At 42.8% G+C, this 24,986-nt stretch overlaps 1 protein-coding gene across 7 annotated transcripts in view; it reads left to right on the forward strand.

Moving 5' to 3' along the window:
• The window catches only part of LOC123517306 (uncharacterized membrane protein C20F10.07-like), a 277,910-nt gene that overhangs the window by 105,997 nt on the left and 146,927 nt on the right, over positions 1–24,986 (forward strand). For all 7 annotated transcript variants that reach the window (XM_045277261.1, XM_045277263.1, XM_045277256.1 and 4 more), the window contains one exon: positions 18,288–18,507. In XM_045277261.1, the coding sequence (XP_045133196.1) occupies positions 18,288–18,507 (220 nt within the window). The remainder of the gene's footprint in view (positions 1–18,287; positions 18,508–24,986) is intronic.

Consider the following 24,986-nt stretch of genomic DNA (forward strand, 5'->3'; position numbering starts at 1 on the left):
GCAGTTATAGAAGAAGGAAGGACTGTAGGACAAAGGGAATGATGGAATGAAAGAAGAAGGACACACACACACACACACACACACACACACACACACACACACACAGAGAGAGAGAGAGAGAGAGAGAGAGAGAGAGAGAGAGAGAGAGAGAGAGAGAGAGAGAGAATCAGAGCCAGGGGCGGCAGTGGACCATTCCTCTTCACCAGTACCAGCAGTCGGCCGCGGACCCTAACCACCACCTCGGACTAGCAGGCCTCGCTCACTACCATCCCTCACCATGGTACAGCCAGCTTGCCCCCGCCGCCAACTAAAGGTCGTCTCTAGCAACGTCCGTGGTCTCCGGACTAACCTTGCAGACTTATACCACAACTGTGTGCAACGACACAATGCAGACGTTGTTGTGGTGACCGAGACATGGCTGAACAGTGAGGTGGAGCCCACGTATGGCAGGATGCAGGGCTTCACCCACTGGGTGAGGAGGGACCGACAGGAGCGAACAGGAGGTGGAGTGGCTGTCTGCTTCAAGGAAGGAATGCAGGCCCAGCTACTCGACATAGACACGCCTCCAATGATGGAGATGATGTACTTCCGAGTAATGCTGGCAGACCGCTCAGCCCTCCTGCTGTGTGCCCTGTATCGCCCCCCGCGACAAGGGCCTGACTCACTCTGTACCTGACTGAGACCTTAGACAACCTGATGATGGCACACAGCTGCAGCCACGTGCTGATTGTGGGGGATCTCAATCACCACCTGGAAAGAGACGCCTACGAGAATCTCCTGGAGGTGCAGGGTCTGACAGATCATGTCACCTTCCCCACACATGAACGAGGAGGGACATTAGACCCTGTCATCTCAGACTACCAGGAAGACAAGCTTCAGTGTCATCAGCTGGGGCTCGTGGGCAGCTCTGACCATCACGCTGTACTGACACAGCTGGAAGTGGGCGTGGCTCAGGACGAGGCCACCACCCGCACCATCTGGCTGTGGAACAAAGCAGACTGGGCTTCCCTGCGCCGCGACCTGACCCACACCCCATGGGCCACTCTGCTACAGGGAGGAGCAGAGAGTGAAGCACTTGCACTCACCTCTCACCTTCTCGCCCTCCAGAGACGCCACGTCCCACACAGGGAATACACCACCAGATCGACGGATCAGCCATGGTTTGGCTACCGTTGCCGTGTTGCTGCCGAGGCAAAGTATGCTGCCTGGCTCCGCTACAAGAGGAACCCGACTCGGCGCAACAAGGACCTGCACAGGGCTGCATGCAGGAGGATGGTGGTAACCAGCAAGTGGGCCTTAAAAAAGTGGGAGGAAAGCCTGCGCCGGAAACTGTGTGGCACTGGCGTAGGAAACAAAACTTGGTGGTCTCTTGTTAAGGACAAACAAGGAACTGGCCACCAAGAATCCATCCCTCCCCTCAGCAAGCAGGACGGTACTGTCGCCACCAGCAGTAAGGAGAGGGCACAGTTGCTGGCTTCCTTGTTTGCTGGAAAAATGAAGGTCGGGAATCCACAGCAGCCACCGCCTCAGCTGGTCCAGCAATGTGAGAAGACTGTCACCATGGTGGAGGTGACGCATCAGCAGGTGAAGCGATTATTGCGGGGCTGGACACACAGAAAGCCACCGGCCCTGATGACATCAGCCCGCACCTGCTGAAGCGATGCTCCCAGGAACTGGCTGCCCCTCTCACCCAAGTCTTCACAACTTGTGTACGGGAAAACGTCTGGCCTTCAGTGTGGAAGGAGGCTCGAGTAGTTCCGTACACAAAAAGCTCCAGGACGGACCCAAAAAACTACAGACCCATATCCCTGTTGTCAGTGGTGGGTAAAGTGTTTGAGAGGGTCGTGGCAGAGGTGGTGTGTAGCCATCTCAAGGACAATGCCCTCCTCTCAGACCAACAGTTTGGGTTCAGACCTGGAAGGTCAACCTCCGACCTAATGATGCTTCTCACCAGGCATTGGCAGGACGCCCTCGACGACGGCAAGGACACTATAGTGGTTGCTTTGGACATAGCAGGAGCTTTTGATAAAGTATGGCACAACGGATTACTAGAAAAGCTTCGTGCTAAAGGCATCCAGGGTGGCTTGCTACGACTCTTGGGAAATTACCTGCAGGACAGAAGCCTCAAGGTGGTTGTCAACGGGCAAACATCTGAGTCCCTGCCTGTGGAGGCATCAGTGCCACAGGGTTCAATTCTTGGCCCACTCCTGTGGAATATCTACGTGGATGATCTTCTCCAGCTACTGCCAGGAGTCATGGCCTATGCTGATGACTGCACCCTCTCCTATACCTATCCACGCCAGGACAGTGGGCGGGCTGCTGAGGCCATCAATCAGCAGCTACGAGTGATAAAGGAGTGGGGTGCTCGCTGGCAAGTGACATTCGCGCCGGAGAAGACACAAGCAATGGTTGTCTCTCGGTCCCCAGCCGCCATGGCAGCAATGGCAGGAAAGTTGTCTTTTGGCGCTGCTGCTCTCCCACTCCAAGATGACGTCAAGATACTTGGAGTGGAGGTGGATCGAGGGCTGAGGTTTGACAGGCATGTCAAAACCATTGCCAAGAAAGCCTCTCACAGGATCTCCGCTCTCAGAAGGATCGCCAGTTTCCTCGACAGGAAGGGAGACTGCTGCTGTACAAGGCACAGGTGCGGCCCCACCTTGAATACGCAGCTCTCTCCTGGATGTCCTGTGCCGCCACACACAGAAGGAGACTGGACAGCATCCAACGCCGCGCCATACGGCTAGTAGATGCTGCACTACCACCTCACCCAGAGCCTGAGCGTCCCCTTGATTCACTGGAACACCGCAGAGACGTGGCGGCGATCGTAGTGTTCCATAAGGCACAGGTGCAAAGAGTGCCACATCTGGCAGGGCTGCGTCATCCTCTAAGAGTCACCGCACGGAGCACGAGAACGGTGCTCAATGGTGGTGACGCCGTAGAGGTGCCGCGATCCCACGGGTGTCAGCATCAACGCACCTTCGCAGGACGCGTCTCCAGGATGTGGAACTTGTTCACGGCCGCGGTGCCTCACGTCCAGGAGATGAACACTCACAGTGTCAAACTGATGGCACATAAGTGGAGACAGACACTGCCAACTCCTCTGACACTCTTTGTGACGTGACACTCAGTGTAGTGCAGTGCGTGAATAGTGCTAGTGAAGTGAAACGAATAGTGCTCCATTTACATGCTGACCATCTTGTATATTATCTATTTTTAAGTCTTGTAAATATTGTAGAGAAATAGATTGTAGTACCCTTAGAATAGGTAGCACACGACAGTGCGCCTTTGGGTACATGTTCCTTTGTATTAAGTTTTGTTTAAATAAAAAAAAAAAAAAAAAGAGAGAGAGAGAGAGAGAGAGAGAGAGAGAGAGAGAGAGAGAGAGAGAGAGAGAGAGGGGCTGGAGGTTGATTGGCGTGGTGATGAGGAGAATAAGGGAGTAGGTAAAAGGAGAGGAAAGGCAGGAGTATAGAGTCGTGGTGGTGGTGGTGGTAGTGGTAGTGGTGGTGGTGGTGGTGGTGGTGGTGGTGGTGGTGGTGGTGGTGATGGTGGTAGTAGGATCTCCAAACTATTGTCGTGTCTTCACCTTCGCACTTTTTATTTTATTTTCAATTTTCGTTTTTCTTTCTAAACTTTCCGTCAGTCACGAACTTAGTAATGGCGATGGCTGACATTTTCTCCTTCTGTGTGTGTGTGTGTGTGTGTGTGTGTGTGTGTGTGTGTGTGTGTTTCACTGTTTTACTGTTTCACTGTATGATCTGCTGCAGTCTCTGACGAGACAGCCAGACGTTACCCTACGGAACGAGCTCAGAGCTCATTGTTTCCGATCTTCGGATAGGCCTGAGACCAGGCACACACCACACACCGGGACAACAAGGTCACAACTCCTCGATTTACATCCCGTACCTACTCACTGCTAGGTGAACAGGGGCTACACGTGAGAGGAGACACACCCAAATATCTCCACCCGGCCGGAGAATCGAACCCCGGTCCTCTGGCTTGTGAAGCCAACGCTCTAACCACTGAGCTACCGGGCTGTGTAATTCACTGTTTGATCTGCTGCAGTCTCTGACGTGTGTGTGTGTGTGTGTGTGTGTGTGTGTGTGTGTGTGTGTGTGTGTGTGTGTGTGTGTGTGTGTGTGTGTGTGTGTGTGTGTGTGCGCGTGCTTTCAGGCAGGTTTGTGTTTGCTATTTGAATTTTCCTTTGATCTTTATGGAAAAATAAAAAAAAAATAATGAAAAGGAGTGAAACAGATGAAAAGAGCTCAAAAGAGGGTGTGCTGTATTTTTTATTCGTTAATGAGCTTACCATTCTCTCTCTCTCTCTCTCTCTCTCTCTCTCTCTCTCTCTCTCTCTCTCTCTCTCTCGCCCAGTAACACCGGTAAGGAAGTCTAAGGCGCTCATGTCGGCGCCTCATTTCCTTCCTCATGCTCTTCTTATTCCATCTCGTCCATCTTTTAAAAGCTTTTCCCTGTCCGCGTCTCCTGAGCTTTCCGAGGTGAAGAAGAGCTTATTCCTCCTCCTCCTCCTCCTCCTCCTCCTCCTCCTTTTTCTTCCTCTTTTTTTCTCCTCCATCTACTTCTTCTTTTTCCTTTTCCTTTTTTTTTACTTTTGCTTCTCCTCTTTCTTCTTTTCTTTTTCCATTTGCTTTTCCTTTTCTTTTCGGTTCACCTCCTCTTCTTACTTCTCTTCCTCTTCCTCCTCCTCCTCCTCCTCCTCCTCCTCCTTCCACCTTCTTCTTCTTCTCCTCTCTCTCCTCCTCCTCCTCCTCCTCCTCAAACGCGAATTTGCTGGAATTCTCTGCATGAGGAATGTGTTTTCAATGTTTTCAAGGTCGTGTGGATGCATAAATTTAGCATTATATAAATTCACATGTTCAAAAATTTGCTGGTGGAGTGAAGAAAATGTGAGGTGTGTGTGTGTGTGTGTGTGTGTGTGTGTGTGTGTGTGTGTGTGTGTGTGAGAAGAAACTCATATCTCACGAGAACTATAGATCACGTCCCTATTTCCATATCTCTCTCTCCAACAGTGATTTTTCCGCTACCTGCTCCCACATCTCTCCCTCTCCTCTTTCTTCCTCCTTCCCCCTCCCTACTGACGGACATGTGACCGATATCTCTCTGAGGCCCTGTGGAGGCGGCTCTGAGGGAAATAACTAGGGCGGGAAGCTCGTGTGTATCCCTAAGATCACTCCTGACTCTCTCCTCTGGCCGTTACGCATCTCCCGGGATCAAGGGTTGACGCCTCCTCATGTTCTGTGGCGGGATGGTTTGTTCATTTAAGGAATTCCGTGTTGACTTTGTGGCTTCTCTTGGTGCAGCTTGTCTTGCTTGAGTGGCGATTGCAAAAGTGATACTCGTATGCGTAAAGTCTCCTTAGTGCTGGATATAAACACACACACACACACACACACACACACACACACACACACACACACACACACACACACACACACACACACACACACACACACACACACACACACACACACCATAATACCACTTTTCTAATCATATTGTATCACTATTTAGCAGAAACCATTCATTACCACCAAGTTCGGAGAGAGAGAGAGAGAGAGAGAGAGAGAGAGAGAGAGAGAGAGAGAGAGAGAGAGAGAGAGAGAGAGAGAGAGAGAGAGAGAGAGAGAGAGAGAGAGAGAGAGAGAGAGAGAGAGAGAGAGAGAGAGAGAGAGAGAGAGGAGGCATTGAAGACATGAATATGCAGGAGATGGATGATTCAGTCTTAGTGATTTACAAATTGGATGTTTATGTTTGCTGACCTCATTTGTTAACTCTCGGCGCCGGAGAAACTTTGTCTTGAAGTGCGGTAGTAGACTATGAATACTCCGCCACGCAAAACAAGAGCATTGAATGAATATTGACCTGATGAACATGGATGAAAGAAAAAAACAGTGATCATCGCTCCCATACCATCTCGGAGTAGGGTCTGTGCTGAAACACGAAGAAGTTATCCGAAGAATGGTTCCTTTTGTCTTCCTCCGTTGCATTGTTTGCCGCTGAACCTTTCATATGGCTGGCAGAAGCGAAAAGACACACGTCCTTCTGATCTTCAACCTCCGGCTATTCGGCACAAAGACCTGGTGAGGAGAGCTCTTAGGAGACGGCAAGACAATGGCAACTCGCTGCTTGTGTCCTCCTCACCAGGATTCAATAGTGGGCGTAACAGCAGAGGATGGCGCAACATATTACGTAACTCACACAAGGACTGTTAAGAATCGGCAACATCAAGGCTATTGATACTACTATTACTACTACTACTATTACTACTACTACTGCTACTGCTGCTGCTGCTGCTGCTGCTGCTGCTGCTGCTACTACTACTACTACTACTACTACTACTACTACTACTACTACTACTACTACTACTACTACTACTACTACTACTACTACTACTACTACTGCTGCTACACTGCTACTACTGCTACTGCTACTGCTACTACTACTACTGCTACTGCTACCACTACTGCTGCTGCACTGCTGCTGCTGCTGCTGCTGCTGCTGCTGCTACTGCTACTACTACTACTACTGCTACTACTACTACTACTGCTGCTACTACTACTACTACTACTACTACTACTACTACAACTACTACTACTACTACTACTTCTTCCACCACCGCTATACTTTTACTGATGATGATGATGATGATGATGCAAGTGAAGGTGGTGGTGATGCTAAAGATGGGAATGGCGGCGGCGGTGGTGGTGATTGTGGTTCTACTGCTATTACTATTGCAACCACTACTACTTACTACATGTGTCACCACGAATATACATTTTCTATACGTGAGTGCTAGAGGTAACCGAGCAATTAGTCTTTTCTCCCGAGATTCTTATAACTCAGGAGCTGTCAATCTCTTTTCTCGGAATTATCACGCAGTGCCTCCTGGAGATATAAAACCATAAACATCTGCCACCCAGATCCTCTTTCCTTTAAGCATTACCTTTGTTGTTTAGTCTATTCCTTCCGCCCTTGTACACAAGTCCTTTTCGTCTTCCTCTTGAAGCTATTGTACATCCTTCTCTCGGTCCTGGTCTTGGTCTAAGACCTCATATTTCTTCGTTTGAGTCACCCGGGGCTACTCTCGCTGTCTCTTTGTTGGTCTGTGTTATTGTTCACATGTTTCAGTGGCTCTTGTGTTGCTCCTTTCTGACCGTGTGTGTGTGTGTGTGTGTGTGTGTGTGTGTGTGTGTGTGTGTGTGTGTGTGTGTGTGTGTGTGTGTGTGCGCGCGCGCGCCTGCACTTTCAATAGAGTCCTCAGGGTATTGAATCACGCTTTTTCATTCAACACCTCGCTGGTTAATTAATTGCCTGACTCACGGTGAAACTTTTATACTTTTACCTAGAGAGGCCAGAGCGATAAGGCAAGTAAAATGTATACAGATAATATACTGGGAGCAGAAACAGTATTTGCAGAGATAATAATGGGAATGATGCTGGTGGTTGTGGTTGTAGTAGTAGTTCTAATAGTAGTGGTAGTAGCAGCAGTGGTAATAATAGTAGTAGTAGTAGTAGTAGTAGTAGTAGTAGTAGTGGTGGTAGTGGCAGTGGTAGTAGTAGTAGTAGTAGTAGTAGTAGTAGCAGTAGTAGTAGTAGTAGTAGTAGTAGTAGTAGTAGTAGTAGTAGTAGTAGTAGTAGTAGTAGTAGTAGTAGCAGTGCAGTAGTAGTAATAGCAGTAGCAGTAGTAGTAGTAGTAGTAGTAGTAGTAGTAACAGTAGTAGTAGTAGTAGTAGTAGTAGTAGTAGTAGTAGTAGTAGTAGTAGTAGTTAAAAGAAATATTAGCAGCTTTTATACGTGTTAGGGAAACCGGCCAAAGAAAAAAAAAATCTCATTCGTAAGAAAAAAAGATGGAAAACTTGGTAGTCTCTATTGTACTCTTGCATGTCACTCATTTCATTTCATTATTACGGTGATGGCGGATCTTAACATTGTGTAATAAATACGTAATTGTCAACCCATGGAAGTCCCAAAGAGTGAGAAGCAGGGGTCCAGGGGCGCAGCCCTTGGTTAGCTCCATGGCGACGCCTTGGTGGGAGATGTATAGTGAGGGCGAAACCTCCAAACCCCCTTCAACAACAACAACAAAGCACGAGATAGATATATAGCGATTGCTGTGTTGACTGTAATCGACCAATCAGCTGAAGGCTTAGAAACTGAAGGAAAATTTGTTTTTAGAATTTCTCTCGGAAAATATCATGTTAAGAAAAATATTTGGAAAATGTTTGCAAAAATGGGTGCGTGAGTTTTTAGAAGCGATGCGTGTGAGATTGAAATGGAGGTAAAATGCGTGAGTCTCAAGCTTGATGCGTGAGAGTTGACAATTATGTAAATAGAGTGGATTTTACTTTAGGCTGCTTCATGTAAAGGAATGAGAAACAAGTCCTTGGTGCCGTTTGAGCTGATCCACTATGATAACTGACAACTCGTCCAGATAAGAGAGCACTCACCTGGTAATGAGACTGTGATGAAGGCCTCCCGCAGGTTAATGACAAGTGTTGAAAGCATGCTAATACTTCCCTTAATGTTCCTTTGAAGCTCTCGTGCATGGAAATAAATGGGTGCTGGCAATATTACTGACCTTCGTTATATAGGGAAGGAAAAAAGATTAAGGCAAATGTCACACGATTACCTCAGTTCGTCCCACAAAGCCTCAGGTCAACTCACAAGTAAAGTCAGTGATGGATGCAACTCATGAATAGAGATCTGTTTAGTTTTTGTTCATTTATTTTCTGGTTTGACATATCCTAGTCGTATTGTGACTGGAACGAAATGTTTCTGAATTTTTACCATTTTCCTAACCAGATATTTCTCTTTTTCAATCTTTCTCATTATCCTTTTCTTTTTTCTCTCTCTTTCCGTCTTTTTCCTAGGAGTGTCTCTCGCCCTTGTCATCTTCCTCCTACTGGTCGTCCTCGCCCTCGCCCTCCTCTTCCTTCTCCTCCTCCTCTTCCTTCTCTCCGTCCGTCCGTTATTGTAAGAGTATTAGCAGTAGTGTAGGAATAGCGCTGCATCCACTTGAAATCTACGTTTTAATGTTCATTGTTGCGCTCTCTCTCTCTCTCTCTCTCTCTCTCTCTCTCTCTCTCTCTCTCTCTCTCTCTCTCTCTCTCTCTCTCTCTCTCTCTCTCTCTCTCTCTCTCTCTCTCTCTCTCTCTCTCTCTCTCTCTCTCTCTCTCTCTCTCTCTCTCTCTCTCTCTCTCTCTCTCTCTCTCTCCTAACTCCACTCAACTCTCTTTTCATTTTTCTTCTCACTTATCAGCCTCTAATCTCTTCACACACTCCCTTTATTTCATCGCATTTCCTCTTGTTCTTTCCCTTTTCTTACTTTTTTCTGGTTCATCTCTCTTCTCGCCCTCTTTCTCATTTTTGTTTTGTTCTTCTCTTCGTTTTCATGTTCGTCGTCCTTCGTGCTTGTCCTCTTCCTCTTCTTCTTCCTCCTCCTTTTCTTTTTCTTCGTCCTCGTCTTCTTCTTCCACCTGGTGATTTTTCCTTATGAGAGAGAGAGAGAGAGAGAGAGAGAGAGAGAGAGAGAGAGAGAGAGAGAGAGAGAGAGAGAGAGAGAGAGAGAGAGAGAGAGAGAGAGAGAGAGAGAGAGAGAGAGAGAGAGAGAGAGAGAGAGAGAGAGAGAGAGAGAGAGAGAGAGAGAGAGAGAGAGAGAGAGAGAGAGAGAGAGAGAGAGAGAGTATACCTTTCTCTCTTTCGAACTAAGCTTTCAGACTTTCCGAATCTATTAAGAGTTTTAATGTGATGTCGTAAATATGTATCTTGTGATGGTGGTGGTGGTGGTGGTGGTGGTGGTGGTGGTGGTTGAGGTGGTGGTGGTGGTGGTGGATGTATTTTCCTTTGGTTACTCGTGGAGATAATCTGGATATTACCTTAGTGGCGACCAAGCTTTCTCACAACCACACAAGACTACCATCCCAATTTCAGAGGGTGACACATTGACGTAGGCCTTAGCGAACACCGGGCTCTCATTCGTTGGTGAGTGGCCAGGGAAGTGGGTCCATCCTTCTTCCCTCAGTGGTGGTGGTGGTGGTGGTAGTGGAGTGTGGTTCAGAAGAAATAGTTGTACTCATTAATCATGTGTCGGTTTGCCAGATTTTTTTTCTTCATGTTTTTATTCTTAGTTTTATTTGGTTTAAGTGGTCGGTATATCTAGATTTGTCCCCTCATCTCTGACTGTGTGTGTGTGTGTGTGTGTGTGTGTGTGTGTGTGTGTGTGTGTGTGTGTGTGTGTGTGTGTGTGTGTGTGTGTGTGTGTCTGTCTGTCTGTCTGTCTGTCTGTGTGTCTGTCTGTGTGTTTGACTGTTTGTCTATCTGTCTGTCTATGTATTTGTCTGTCTGTCTGTCTGTCTACCTGTCTATTTATCTGTCTGTCTGTCTGTTTGTAGTCTCTCTCTCTCTCTCTCTCTCTCTCTCTCTCTCTCTCTCTGTCTCTCTCTCCACTCATTTCAGCAGCTCCTTCGTTCTTAACACCTACATGTACACGTGTCAGTATTTAGGAAAACTAAGCTAAGTCAAAAAATATGTTCGGAAGCCCTGATTAACCTGCATCCATCTCCCTCCTAGCCGTTGTGATCAAGTAGAGGAGTTCATCAGTATTCTAATTCTTGTTTTGTCAATCCATGGTGTGTACAGAAGGGTGATTAATACCAGCGGAGCACAAAGGCTGGGCTGGGTTGGGCTGTTTCTGGGTCAAGTGTATGCATCGTTGTAGTGGAAGGTGGTAAGTGGAGCAGGAGCAGGCGAGGTCGAGTGGAGCGAGGCTGTATAATGAAGTCTTGTCCCGACCACTTTGCATACTTATCTTACGTGTTTTTTTAATATTTTATGATGTATTTTGTCTTCCACCTCATTCATGACTTAACTTAAATTTTAAACTTGTAACATATCAAAGAAATGTCTGAAATACCTACGGAATATAAAATTTGTTGTTTCTTATCATGTTGGCAGCGAAGACCACCATTTATAGAGTTCCTGTAATAAATTTTAAGCCACCTAAAGTTTTAAGTGCTTATGACCTGCTCTATGTTGGTTAAATGGCCCATTCCAGTTTTCTTTTTCTTCTTATGCTCTTGTTTTATGTTTTTATCGGAGTTTGTGGCTTTGCAGTAAATTTTTATACCGTGTAACTTCAAAAATATGTTGTAGAAATTATCAGACGTTTTGAGTTTGTGTTGGTATTTATCAGTCTGCAATAATGCGCATATTACAGGCAACATATGCAAGAGTTATATCATTCCCTTGTATGATTCCCTTCTTTTCAGTCTTGTACGGTATGGCTTGGGTCCCAATTTGTGGTCCATATCTGTGTTTGAATTATTATACCATGAGATTCAAGGCTTGTTGGTTTCAATAGAAGATATCAAGTAAACGTAAGATATAATTGTAAGTTTCGTAAGGTTGATAAATATTTCTTTTTATTCAACTCTGTGTGTGTGTGTGTGTGTGTGTGTGTGTGTGTGTGTGTGTATTTGCTTGACTTGTTATGTTGTCTGGCTGTTTGTCTGGTTAGCTGTCTGATTGTCTGTCTGGTTGTCTGGTTAGCTGTCTGACTGTTTTGCTGTCTCTCTGGCTGTCTGGCTGTCTTGCTTCCTGTCTGACTATCTGAATGGCCGTCTGGTTGTCTGGTACACACACTTCTAGACACCAACGAGAGTACGCGGAAGAGAAACAATGAGTGTTCCCTTAGCAACTCTCTCTCTCTCTCTCTCTCTCTCTCTCTCTCTCTCTCTCTCTCTCTCTCTCTCTCTGCAGATTCGTTGAGCTTTAACGATGAGGTTAACTTTTCTCTTTTCTCTTTGGGTTTCCTGGCTCTTCTCTAACAAAAGAGAATTCTCGCCGTCTTTGTGGCACTAAGTTTACGCAACAAATTAAGTTACTGTTATTCTATTTCATTATCCGTCAGTGTTTCAGAAAGAGAGAGAGAGAGAGAGAGAGAGAGAGAGGGGGAGTCTTACCCGGTTACAGCGATGGTCAGTGTAAATGAGGAAGTTAAAGTTGGTGAAAGTAAACTCAATTATCTGGCTCTCTTAGGTTGTTAGGTGCGTGGCTCCTGGGATGATGTACGTGGAAGTGTTTCTCTCTCTCTCTCTCTCTCTCTCTCTTGAAAATGAGTAAGAAAACGTGGTTCTATTAGGGCACATTTAAAAACCGAAATTTTCATACGTTCTTCCGCCCAAAGGAAGTGAAATGTATAAATCGAGCGAATATGTTACAGATTTTTCATTTTCCCTCAAGCGACTCACGTGTCACATTTAAAACACGGAGATGGAATGAGGAATGAATAGTTTAATTGGAATGGGTTTATTGGTGAGAGGAACTCAGTAGTGCAAATGGGAAGGGGTGAGACGTGGCACCTAAGTCTGAGGCGCTGTGGGAAGGAGGAAAAGAGAATCAAAATAGGAAGCAAATGTGAGATTCAATGGTATATTTAGTGACGTGTCTGGAGCTGAAAGTGGGGGCGTGGCGTGGAGCAGGTCCGCAGGGAACACGACTGGCTGAGATAGAAAGGAAGGCAGAAGTTAGGGTATTATATGTTAATTGACTGAGAGTTATGGTTCGGACGTGGCCAGGGAGTTGAATTAGGAAAAGAATGAGTTTTAGGTCTTTGTTACCTAAGGCACGAAGTGGAGTACATGGAGGAGAAAAAAAAAAGTCTTGTGGTTTCTTTAGTAGTTGATTCCTTCCTTCATGCTTTTATATCATAAAGTTTTTTTTCATCTAGTTTTTGAAAGTTAACATTATCTTTTTTTATGCAGGAGAGAAACCAGCCAAGGGCAACAAAATATTCAAAGAAAAAAACCCACTTGAGCGTTGGTTCCGTAAAAGAAAAGAAAAGAGTTAGCCAAAATTAAGGAACAAATGTCCTGAAACCTCCCTCTTAAAAAAAAGTCAAGTTATATGAAGACGGAAATACAGAAGTAGGTAGGGAGTTCCATAGTTTACCACTGAAAGGTATGAATGATTGAGAGTACAGGTTAACTCTTGCGTTAGAGTTGGACAGAATAGGGATGAGGCTACAGGAGGACTGGAGGATGGGGAGGGAGGTATACAGTCAGCAAGATCAGTAGAACAGTTAACATGAAAACAGCTATAAAAGATAGAAAGAGATGCATTATTTCGGAGGTGAGAAAGAGGCTAAAGACAGTCAGTCAGAGAAGGGGAGTTGATGAGGGAAAAACTTTTGATTCCACCCTATCTAAGAAAATTGTGTGAGTGGAATCCTCCCCCCTCCAAACATGCGAAGGTACTCCATAAAGAGGCGGATAAGGCCCTTGTACAGTGTTAGTTGTTGAAGAGGCGAGAAAAACTGGCGGAGACGCTGCAGAACGCTTAACTTCATAGAAGCTAACACTACCTATCGTCATGGCCTCGAATGGGAGTCTGTTCTTCGATTTTTTTTTCTTGCAACTGAGAAAAATAAATAGATATATTTTTCACATCTTGAGCGAAATACTCAAGTTTATGTGCATGTCGGACTAGAGTTGATTTACGTTTCATATATACGAGGTTTTGCTAAAGCTATATGTGACAAGATAACACTCACTCAAAACCAATTCTTTCTCTCTCTTAGAAAAAAAAAAAAAAGGAATGGACTTGCACCAAAACTTTTCCAGTTTCTTCTAGGTGTTTTACGGAGCACCACAACTTTATCTCGGAACTTGTGCAGTGTTTGGGGCGATGGTTTGTAAACTCCATACATCAACCATTTTAGTTTTCTCCTGTTCTAACTCCTCTTTCGTTACTGAGCCTCCTTCTTCCTGTTTCTCCTTCTTTTCCCTTTCTTACGACCTTTAACTTTTCTACCGACAGCTTCCTTTCCCGTTTGTAATGTCTCGATATATCCTACTTTCCTACATACCTATTTACTTTTTTTCATGCTTTTTTTTATCATCCTGACTTCCTCTTCCATACGATTATATTGATCCCTATCTCCCCGCCATCTTTCCCTTACCCACACTATTACTCATTCTCTCTCTCTCTCTCTCTCTCTCTCTCTCTCTCTCTCTCTCTCTCTCTCTCTCTCTATTTCTCTCTCTCTCTCTCCGCCGCTTTTCCTTTACATAAACAGCTCCTGGTAGTCCTATATGGGCTTCTATCAAAATTGCTCTTCCGGTTCCTGGTCGCCGCCTCCCCGTGGAAGAAGCCTACAATTTCTTAGCCTTCCGCTGGTGATGATTTTTTTTTTCTTTTTAAGATTTTTTTCCCTATGTGACAGATGGGCGACGAGGTAGTTTTCTTATTTTCTCCGGGTCAGCCTTGCCTCGAGACTGTCTTATTTTTTCCAAAGATAAGATGGAAAGGAATGGAGAAAATATGTTTATTCAATTTTTTGTTGTTCTTTCCTCTATTTCTGCTCTTATTTTTTTCTTTCTTCATTATCTATTTTCTGTCTTCTCTCATTATGGAATACTAAAGTAATTAGTTATGGGAGATTTCAATAATCATGATATAACTGTTTTTGTGTTAAGCATTCCATCTTGTATAACTAATATCCCATGTGTTCCCTCCCACATTATACTGTGTGTGTGTAATTCACCTCGGTCGTCTGCTGGTCACCCAGCCAGTCTTTCCCATTATGGAGCGAGCTCAAAGCTCATAGACCGATCTTCGTGTAGGACTGAGACCACATCACACACAACACACACCGGGAAAGCGAGGCCACAACCCCTCGAGTTACATCCCGTACCTATTTACTGCTAGGTGAACAGGGGCTACACATTAAGAGGCTTGCCCATTTGCCTTGCCGCTTACCGGGACTCGAACTCGGCCCTCTCGATTGTGAGTCGAGCGTGCTAACCACTACACTACACGGTGTGTGTGTGTGTGTGTGTGTGTGTGTGTGTGTGTGTGTGTGTGTGTGTGTGTGTGTGTGTGTGTGTGTGTGTGTGTGTGTGTGTGTGTGTGTGTGTGTGTGTGATTCACCTCGGTCGTCTGCTGGTCACCCAGCCAGTCTTCCCCATTACGGAGCGAGCTCAGAGCTCATAGACCGATCTTCGGGTAGGACTGAGACCACATAACACACTCCACACACCGGGAAAGGGAGGCCACAACCCCTCGAGTTACATCCCGTACCTATTTACTGCTAGGTGAACAGGGGCCACACATTAAGAGACTTCCCATCTGCCTCGCCGCTTACCGGGATTCAAACCTGGCCCTCTCGATTGTGAGTCGAGCATGCTAACCACTACACTACGCGTGTGTGTGTGTGTGTGTGTGTGTGTGTGTGTGTGTGTGTGTGTGTGTGTGTGTGTGTGTGTGTGTGTGTGTGTGTGTGTGTGTGTGTGTGTGCACGGTCGAGCATATAGGCGTTTTAGTTAGTGTGCCCTGGAGGCTGCAAGATCACGCCCATTTTCTGTGGTCCACGGATACGTTGTGGTTTTCTGTGCCAGTCACTTTGTTAGGTTTAGGACACACTGATCTAGATGGTCGCCAAGGCTGTGTAGTGTCTGCTTCTCTTCCTTTACCAACATATGTTTACTGGCACAAACATTCGTACTCTTTCCCAATACAATCTTAATTATATACCTTTGAATCTAGTAACGAAGTATTGTGCATTACACATTAAATTTATAGACCGATATATATATTAATCAATACGTTTATACATTCAATTCTAAACTTCATAAAATAATATCGAGGTGATGGAGAGATGTTAAGGAAATCAGCTGATGAACGTGCGCTGAAAGGATGGTCGTGATGGAAACGTAGCTACAGTGTTATTACAAAAAATATATTGCATGCATCTATCCTGTAGCCTCTGGGCCGCTCACCTCCCTGCAGCCCGCGGCCTTCACTTGTGTAACGCTACGGCATCACCACTCACCATTTCACTTCCTCTTCCTAGTCTTTGCAATTTTTCTTTCTTTTAACAAAGCTCTAACAGGAAATAGTGTTGATATTTGTGCTCTGGGGAGAGGAATTGTAATGGTGAAAGGTTATTGTTGTTGTTGTTGTTGTTGTTGTTGTTGTTTTTCTTCCTCTTCTTCTTCTTATTATTATTATTCTTATTATTCTTATTGTTCTTATTCTTATTCTTATTCTTATTCTTATTCTTATTCTTATTATTATTATCATTATTATCATTGTTATTATTATTATTATTATTATTATTATTATTATTATTATTATTATTATTATTATTATTATTATTATTATTGTTGTTGTTGTTGTTGTTGTCATTAATATTATTTTATTATCATTATTATTATTATTATTATTATTATTATTATTATTATTATTATTATTATTATTATTATTATTATCATAATTATCATTATTATTATTATTATTATTATTATTATTATTATTATTATTATTATTATTATTATTATTATTATTATTATTATTATTATTATTATTATTATTATTATTATTATTATTATTATTATTATTATTATTATTATTATTATTATTATTATTATTATTATCATTATTATTATTATTGTTATTTTTATTATTATTATTATTATTATTATTACTATCATCATTATTATCATTAGTTATTACATCTATTATTGATTGTGTTGCTGCTGATGACAGTAATGATATGTGACAACAGCAACGCTTCATGGGCTGTGACATGCGTACATAAGATGTTATATAATAACGGACAACTTTCTTTTCATTGTGTTTCTGGTTTGAACATGCTGGTGCCGACCTGCTGGACGCATAACATTACCTTCCATGAATAGCTAATCAAAGTATCCCTAACATACTGTTTTTTGGTGTAGGTCGGGAAAGAAACGTCTTAGTGTTAGTTCCAACTCTGACATATTTCAAGCAGGGACACTTTCTTATAAGAATCCGAGGCACGAACTCTCTGGTTATGTCCTCGTGGAAAGCTTAATCAGTTTCTCCTCACTGCTTCCTGCCCTATTTACGCTGCGTCTTCTCCTAGAGCTTTACCGCTGGTGGCATTACTTGGTTCTTATCATAGTGTCATGAGTACCATATACCTGTCTGCCAAACTCTGTCCATTTGTGTGTCTGTATGTCTGTCCATCTGCGTGCCTATGACCAACTACATGTATATCTTATAGTAAAGCAGAAACTCGATGCGTGTATCAGCCTACAGGTCCCTTTTCCCCCACCCCTTTGTATATTTAGTACCAATTATATCGACGTGAGCTCTGTAATGGGAAACAAGCACAGGAAGGGAGGGGAGTTAAGCAGCAAAATCTTAAAACTGGTCCTAGAATTCCTCCCCATGGTCAATTACTATAGATCACCGTAATCGCAAGGAAGAGGAAGGAGAAAACAAGAAAAGTAGAAGTAGTAGTAGTAGTAGTAGTAGTAGTAGTAGTAGTAGTAGTAGTAGTATAGTAGTAGTAGTAGTTATTATCTTCAGGGGAATTCCCTTGAAGATGATAATAATGTCGGAAATAAACTCACCTCTCTACACCTGTGTTTCTTCATTTCCTCCTCCAGTTTATCTGAATGTCTGAACATTGTTATTATTATTATTATTATTATTATTATTATTATTATTATTATTATTATTATTATTATTATTATTATTATTATTATTATTATTATCATTATTATTATCATTATTATTATCATCTTCATCATTGTTATTATCATTATTATTATTATCATCATTAGTAGTAGTAGTAGTAGCAGTAGTTGTAGTAATAGTAAAAGTAGTAGTAGTAGTAGTAATAGTAGTAGTAGAAGAAGATGAAGAAGAAAAAAGAAAAAGAAGAAGAAAAAAAGAAGAAAAGTAGTAATTGTAGTAGAAGAAAAGAAGATGAAAGTAATATAAGAAAAACAAGATGGAACATGTGAATGGACCTTTGTCATATTATTAAAGAAAAGAAATAGATTTATTCGCTTATTACGTTATGCATACTGTTATACATCATGCTATGTTTGATCTCTAGGTTGGACAATCACGGTGTGTATTTTGGACAATAGGTATAGTGAGTTTCAGAGGGAAGGACCACACAATAGCAGCCATCGAGGTAAAGTCAGTGAACCTTCAAGTAGGAGTTAGTAAAAGGAGGCGAGTCAGCGGGCTTCTCTGCGTTATGAAACACAAGGGATCAAAGCAGCCACGTCTATTGTAGGCCAGAAAATTAAGGAAAAAGAGCCATTCATTGATCACAAAGGAGAGCCACCTCATAAGAGTCTTTACAAAAGCTATGGGGTTTTTACAGCCTTTCCTTACAGTATAATGATGAACATGTTACTAGGAATCAATATTTTCTTGTAGTTATCCTTGAAATCCAGTATCTCATGCCTTCGTTTTCTGTGTTGCAGGCCATGTGTCGACCAGTCCCAGCGTGGAGAACGTGGACCAGCTGGGGGTGGAGGGGCCGGCCGGCAGTGGGGGGAAGCATGCTCACTCCCGCTCGCCCAGCCCCTCGCCCTCCAGCAGGTCAAGGTCGAGGGATAGGCGGCCTTCGTCGTCCACCAGTCACGCCACGGGTCACCTCGCCGCCCACGCCTTCAATCTTATGGTCACCGTCCCCCAGAGCCTGTGAGTCACCATCTTTCATGCCATTACTCAAGCAGCTACTCGTATTCTTCATCTTCATCATTTTCTTCTTCTTCTTCTTCTTCTTCTTCTTCTTCTTCTTCTTCTTCTTCTTCTTCTTCTTCTTCTTCTTCTTCTTCTTCTTCTTCTTCTTCTTCTTCTTCTTCTTCTTCTTCTTCTTCTTCTTCTTCTTCTTCTTCTTCTTCTTCTTCTTCTTCTTCTTCTTCTTCTTCTTCTTCTTCTTCTTCTTCTTCTTCTTCTTCTTCTTCTTCTTCTTCTTCTTCTTCTTCTTCTTCTTCTTCTTCTTCTTCTTCTTCTTCTTTTTCCTCTTCTTCCTCTTTTATTGTTATTGTTCTTGGTTTTCTGAATAAAAAACTTCAGTTTAGTAGTTTTTGTTGTTCTTGTTGTTTGATGTCGGCCACCGTTCTTATGCCGTCAATCACAGTGGCATTGCCTCGTTGTGTGATTAACGCGTCTCAACCTGCCGGTACTGCTTCCCTTAAGACATCAAATGGAGAAAAGATTAAACAGGAACTGTGAATGCCCCTGTGGAGGCCTACGTCGGGAAAGGCCGTCCTTGATCTCGAGAGGCTGTCGCCCTTGTTTGCTGTAGGTTCTCCCATTCATCTGTCCCTTAGCTGGCCTGCCTTTACCTTTGCTGGGCAGCTAAGAGGCTGAAGCCACTTCTGCCTTCCCTCCCCACCTTATTTCGTTGTTGATTTATTGATTTATCATATTATGTCATTAATTTCTACGTGTTATTCTTGTAATTCTGAAACATTCTCCTCGTTCTACATATACATTTAGCAACATTCACGTCTTCTATAAGAGTTCTTAATAGTGGTCAGTCTTCGCAAAATAACTACGATTTTCACTGCCAACATAGGCGAGGTGTGTATCTTAGTCATTGGTACCTTTGCTTGATAAATATCAGGTATGTGGTTAGAAGGAAGGTGTGGCAATTTATATGACAATATTATTCACCACGAAGACGGGAGTAACCGCAGCGGCCCCAACATGTTGTAGCCTACGCCACGTCTCTCTCTCTCTCTCTCTCTCTCTCTCTTGTATTCGTTCTTATCGTATATCACTTCTTATATGACACTATTACTCCAACCACTCAAGACTTCCAGCGTCACCGTAATCTTTCTTCCTCCTCCTCTTCTTACTACGCCGTGGCCGGTCACACTCTGAGGCGGCACCGTGTGAAGACTCTAAGGGGCCTTCACACTGAATAACACTCGACCGCCCTTCTCTTAGACCACACTGTAGGCTAAGGACGGTGTGTGCTTCATTTTTATTCTTCTCTCTCCTTTTTCTCCCTTTTCTTAGGACAACCTTGCCTTTCGTCCTCCACAATACGGGGCCCTTCAAAGTGTGCTGTGGAAGAAATAGGAGGAGGAGGAGGAGAAGGAGGAGAAGGAGGAGAAGGAAAAGAAGGAGGAGGAGTAGGATTGGATGGTGTAGAAGAAGGATTAGCCGAATATAAAAGGAGAGAAAAGAAGAAAATCGTAAGAATATATAGAAAGGAGGGGATGAAAGAGGAAGTGGGAGTAGGAATATGAGACAAGGAGGAGAAGGAAAAGAACGGGGACTAAATATACATGAGGATGGAGTTGAAGAAGAGGGGTTGAGGAGGAAAGGTAGAGGAAAAGAAATAAGAGGAGGAGGAGGAGGAGGAGGAAGAAGAAGAATGTAATCAGTTGGATATGAATGAAGTTATGTAAGGATGAGAAGGTCAAGTGTTAGTGAGGAGAAGTATCGTCTTCCTTATAACACACTAACAAGGAGGAGGAGGAGAAGGAGGAGGAGAAGGAGGAGAAGGAGAAGGAGAAGAAGGAAATGTCATCTTTTTAATTTTTTATCGTCGTCGTTGTTGTTTTGTTGTTGTTATTATTATTATTATTATTATTATTATTATTATTATTATTATTATTATTATTATTATTATTATTATTATTATTATTATTATTATTATATTATTTTATTATTATTATTTGCTGTTGTTATTTTTGTTGTTGTTGTTGTTGTTGTTGATGTCCTTTATTCTTGTTCTTGTAAATGTTTTCATTGTTATTGTTGTTGTTGTTTTTATTATTATTATTATTATTATTATTATTATTATTATTATTATTATTATTATTATTATTATTATTATTATTATTATTATTATTATTATCATTATTATTACTATTATTACTATTACTATTATTATTATTACTATCATTATTATTATTATTATCATTTTATTATTATCATTATTATTGTTATTATTATTTTGCTATTATGTTTATTACTGTTATTGTTCTTCTTCTTCTTCTTCTTATTATTATTATTATTATTATTATTATTATTATTATTATTATTATTATTATTATTATTATCATTATTATTATTATTATTATTATTATTATTATTATTATTATTATTATTATTATTATTATTATTATTATTATTATTATTATTATTATTATTATTATTATTATTATTATCATCATCATCATTATTTTTCATTATTACTATTTTTATTATTGTTGTTATTATTATTGTTATTGTTATTATTATTATTATTATTATTATTATTATTATTATTATTATTATTATTATTATTATTATTATTATTATTATTATTATTATCATTATTATTATTATTATTATCAACCACCACAACCACCCCACCACTACTACAACCACCTTCACCGCGGCGTCTAACACTCCTGTTGCTAACGTTACTGAAATCATCAACGCCGATTGTTATGACAGCTGTACAGGTGATCTCTCAATGAACATACCTAAGTCATGGTGAGTGTAGCAGAGGGAGGTAGGCAGAGCAAAGTACGCAGGCTGAGTAAGTGTATTGGTGTCCTTGTTCTCTACACCCATCCTGTTTCTTACGCACGTTGTTTGTTTTCTTTTTATTGTCTCACCTCACTTCAACGTGTTTTCTTCAGTTCTTTTATCTTTCTTTCTTTTTTTATGTCATTTTTATTTTGCTCCCTTTTTAGTCTTTTTCTCTCTCTCTCTCTCTCTCTCTCTCTCTCTCTCTCTCTCTCTCTCTCTCTCTCTCTCTCTCTCTCTCTCTCTCTCTCTCTCTCTCTCTCTCTCTCTCTCTCTCTCTCTCTCTCTCTCTCTCTCTCTCTCTCTCTCTCTCTCTCTCTCTCTCTCTCTCTCTCTCTCTCTCTCTCTCTCTCTCTCTCTCTCTCTCTCTCTCTCTCTCTCTCTCTCTCTCTCTCTCTCTCTCTCTCTCTCTCTCTCTCTCTCTCTCGTTGGTTGCAGCTTATTAGTAAATCATTATCTAGTAAGAGAAAATAAAATCTCCGTATTTTCAGTAATCCTGGGATTCCATTCTATTTCACTTCCTACTCCTCCTCCTCCTCCTCCTCCTCCTCCTCCTCCTCCTCCTCCTCCTCCTCCTCCTCCTCCTCCTCCTCCTCCTCCTCCTCCTCCTCCTCCTCCTCCTCCTCCTCCTCCACATCATTTCCTCTTTCCCTCCACTGGACTTCCATTCCTCATTTGACTGATCGTCCAAGTGAAAAGTCAAATCTCTAGCCGCCTCTAATACGCAGTTTGCTGACCCATATTGGCTTTCTATTTGACTTTTTTTTTTTTATCTGCTCCATTTTCTTACCTGCTTCGTTCCCCTTTAAACCGCTGGAGGAGTCTTTTATTCCATGTTCCCCGTGCTTTATCAACTCTCCGCTACTATGGATCGCCCTTCTGTCCCCGCATACGTAAGGCAGTGTTGTATGCCCTCCCTTCCCCCCATCCTGCATCATTCCGTCATATTCTCTCTCTCTCTCTCTCTCTCTCTCTCTCTCTCTCTCTCTCTCTCTCTCTCTCTCTCTCTCTCTCTCTCTCTCTCTCTCTCTCTCTCTCTCTCTCTCTCTCTCTCTCTCTCTCTCTCTCTCTCTCTCTCTCTCTCTCTCTCTCTCTGAAATTTTCGTCCTCTGCATGTAATTATAAAGTTCTCACAGAATCTCAGGCTTGGCACGTCATTCTCCTTTTTAATTATCTCCACCAACTTCCAGAGCAGAGTTACGTAATGTATTCATCCATGCCTGTGTGTGTTTCACTGTTTGATCTGCTGCAGTCTCTGACGAGACAGCCAGACGTTACCCTATGGACAACAAGGTTACAACTCCTCGATTTACATCCCGTACCTACTCACTGCTAGCTGAACAGGGGCTACACGTGAAAGGAGACACACACAAATATCTCCACCCGGCCGGGGAATCGAACCCCGGTCCTCGTGTGTGTGTGTGTGTGTGTGTGTGTGTGTGTGTGTGTGTGTGTGTGTGTGTGTGTGTGTGTATAGGGGGACGGAATGGGTGGGTGTGTGTCTGTCTGTCCCGCTCTGCCAACGAGGCATCTGAAAAGGTCATCTAATGTAGGTCTTTCGTCAAGAGAAAAATATGTTATATCTGTAGGCGGATCTGAATATGTTTGGTGATCCGATTTTTTCAGCCCCATTCTGATTTCCCTCGGGGTTTGAGTCTACGTAATATGTTAGTCATCTTTCAAAAGTCTACGGTTAATGACTGCCGCATTTCATAAGTCCTGGGAGAATGTAAGGCGCATTTTACGTTACTTTTTGCCATTTAACCTCGTTTGTCCACGATTTTGTCTAGTTTTTGTTTGCAGTGGCGTTGGTTGAGGTACACGTTCTCTGAGAGTCTTCAAGCTTGAGCTTTTGTCGTGTGGCCTTAAGGTGCTGCGCGGCTATGTGACGTGGTAGATGAGGATGAGTAGTCTTTTTTTTGTAGCTGTTGATTCAAGGGTCTCTCTCTCTCTCTCTCTCTCTCTCTCTCTCTCTCTCTCTCTCTCTCTCTCTCTCTCTCTCTCTCTCTCTCTCTCTCTCTCTCTCTCTCTCTCTCTCTCTCTCTCTCTCTCTCTCTCTCTCTCTCTCTCTCTCTCTCTCTCTCTCTCTCTCTCTCTCTCTCTCTCTCTCTCTCTCTCTCTCTCTCTCTCTCTCTCTCTCTCTCTCTCTCTCTCTCTCTCTCTCTCTCTCTCTCTCTCTCTCTCTCTCTCTCTCTCTCTCTCTCTCTCTCTCTCTCTCTCTCTCTGTTTCATCTTTGTTATCTCCATCCAACTTGATTTTTTCACTTAGCACTCACCGCTTCCTCTCTTATGTTTTCGTTTCCGCTTTATCATATTCCTTCCTTTCTCTTCTTTTTTCTTATTTACTTCCTTTCTATATTTTTCCATGTCCTTTATTTCTGCGTCGCTGACCTAAATTTCTTTCTATTCCTTTCCTTCCATGTTCTCTTTTTACATCTAGGTCTCTTTAACTCATCAAACTCTTTCTATTTTTCTTACTCTTGTTAAAAGTATTTCAACATCTAACTTCTTTCCATTCCTGTTCTTCTCCTCACCTTCCTTTGTTTTTTCCTGTGTCCTTTCCTCTGCCCTCTTTCTTTAACTCCTTAACTGGCACAACATTGCCTTCCTGCTCTTGTTTATCATCGGTGACAGGGAAACAAAACGTGAACCTGAATAGATTTGTTGCGTTGTGTTGGATTCCCTCACGTACTGACCTGATTTCGTAAAATGTGTAGTCTCTCCGTCTCTGGAAATGTGGTTTATAATTATAATTTCTTCCTTATCTTGCAGTTTGTTTATATCTACCTATCTATCTATCTATCTACGTATTTTCTTTTTATCTATCTGTCTATCTGCTTGTCTGTCTATCTGTTTATCCATCTTTCCATCTGCTTGTCACTGTCTGTCCTTTCGTCTCTAATTGGTTGCTTGCCTGGCTGGCTAATTGGCTACTCGTAGGTTGCTTTGGTCAGTTAGCTGATTCTCTCTCTCTCTCTCTCTCTCTCTCTCTCTCTCTCTCTCTCTCTCTCTCTCTCTCTCTCTCTCTCTCTCTCTCTCTCTCTCTCTCTCTCTCTCTCTCTCTCTCTCTCTCTCTCTCTCTCTCTCTCTCTCTCTCTCTCTCTCTCTCTCTCTCTCTCTCTCTCTCTCTCTCTCTCTCTCTCTCTCTCTCTCTCTCTCTCTCTCTCTCTCTCTCTCTCTCTCTCTCTCTCTCTCTCTCTCTCTCTCTCTCTCTCTCTCTCTCTCTCTCTCTCTCTCTCTCTCTCTCTCTCTCTCTCTCTCTCTCTCTCTCTCTCTCTCTCTCTCTCTCTCTCTCTCTCTCTCTCTCTCTCTCTCTCTCTCTCTCTCTCTCTCTCTCTCTCTCTCTCTCTCTCTCTCTCTCTCTCTCTCTCTCTCTCTCTCTCTCTCTCTCTCTCTCTCTCTCTCTCTCTCTCTCTCTCTCTCTCTCTCTCTCTCTCTCTCTCTCTCTCTCTCTCTCTCTCTCTCTCTCTCTCTCTCTCTCTCTCTCTCTCCATATCGCGTTTCAACCTAATACACTGTAACACGCCAGCATGACAAGACAACAACAATTCACTGCAGGATACATCGTAGAACATTACATTTCAACATGCCAATTAATTAACTTGCTATACCGAAACTACCTCTAAAGCAATAGTTCCCAAACT

Source organism: Portunus trituberculatus, chromosome 42 (assembly GCF_017591435.1).
Source record: "Portunus trituberculatus isolate SZX2019 chromosome 42, ASM1759143v1, whole genome shotgun sequence".
In the NCBI taxonomy this organism is placed as follows: domain Eukaryota; kingdom Metazoa; phylum Arthropoda; class Malacostraca; order Decapoda; family Portunidae; genus Portunus; species Portunus trituberculatus.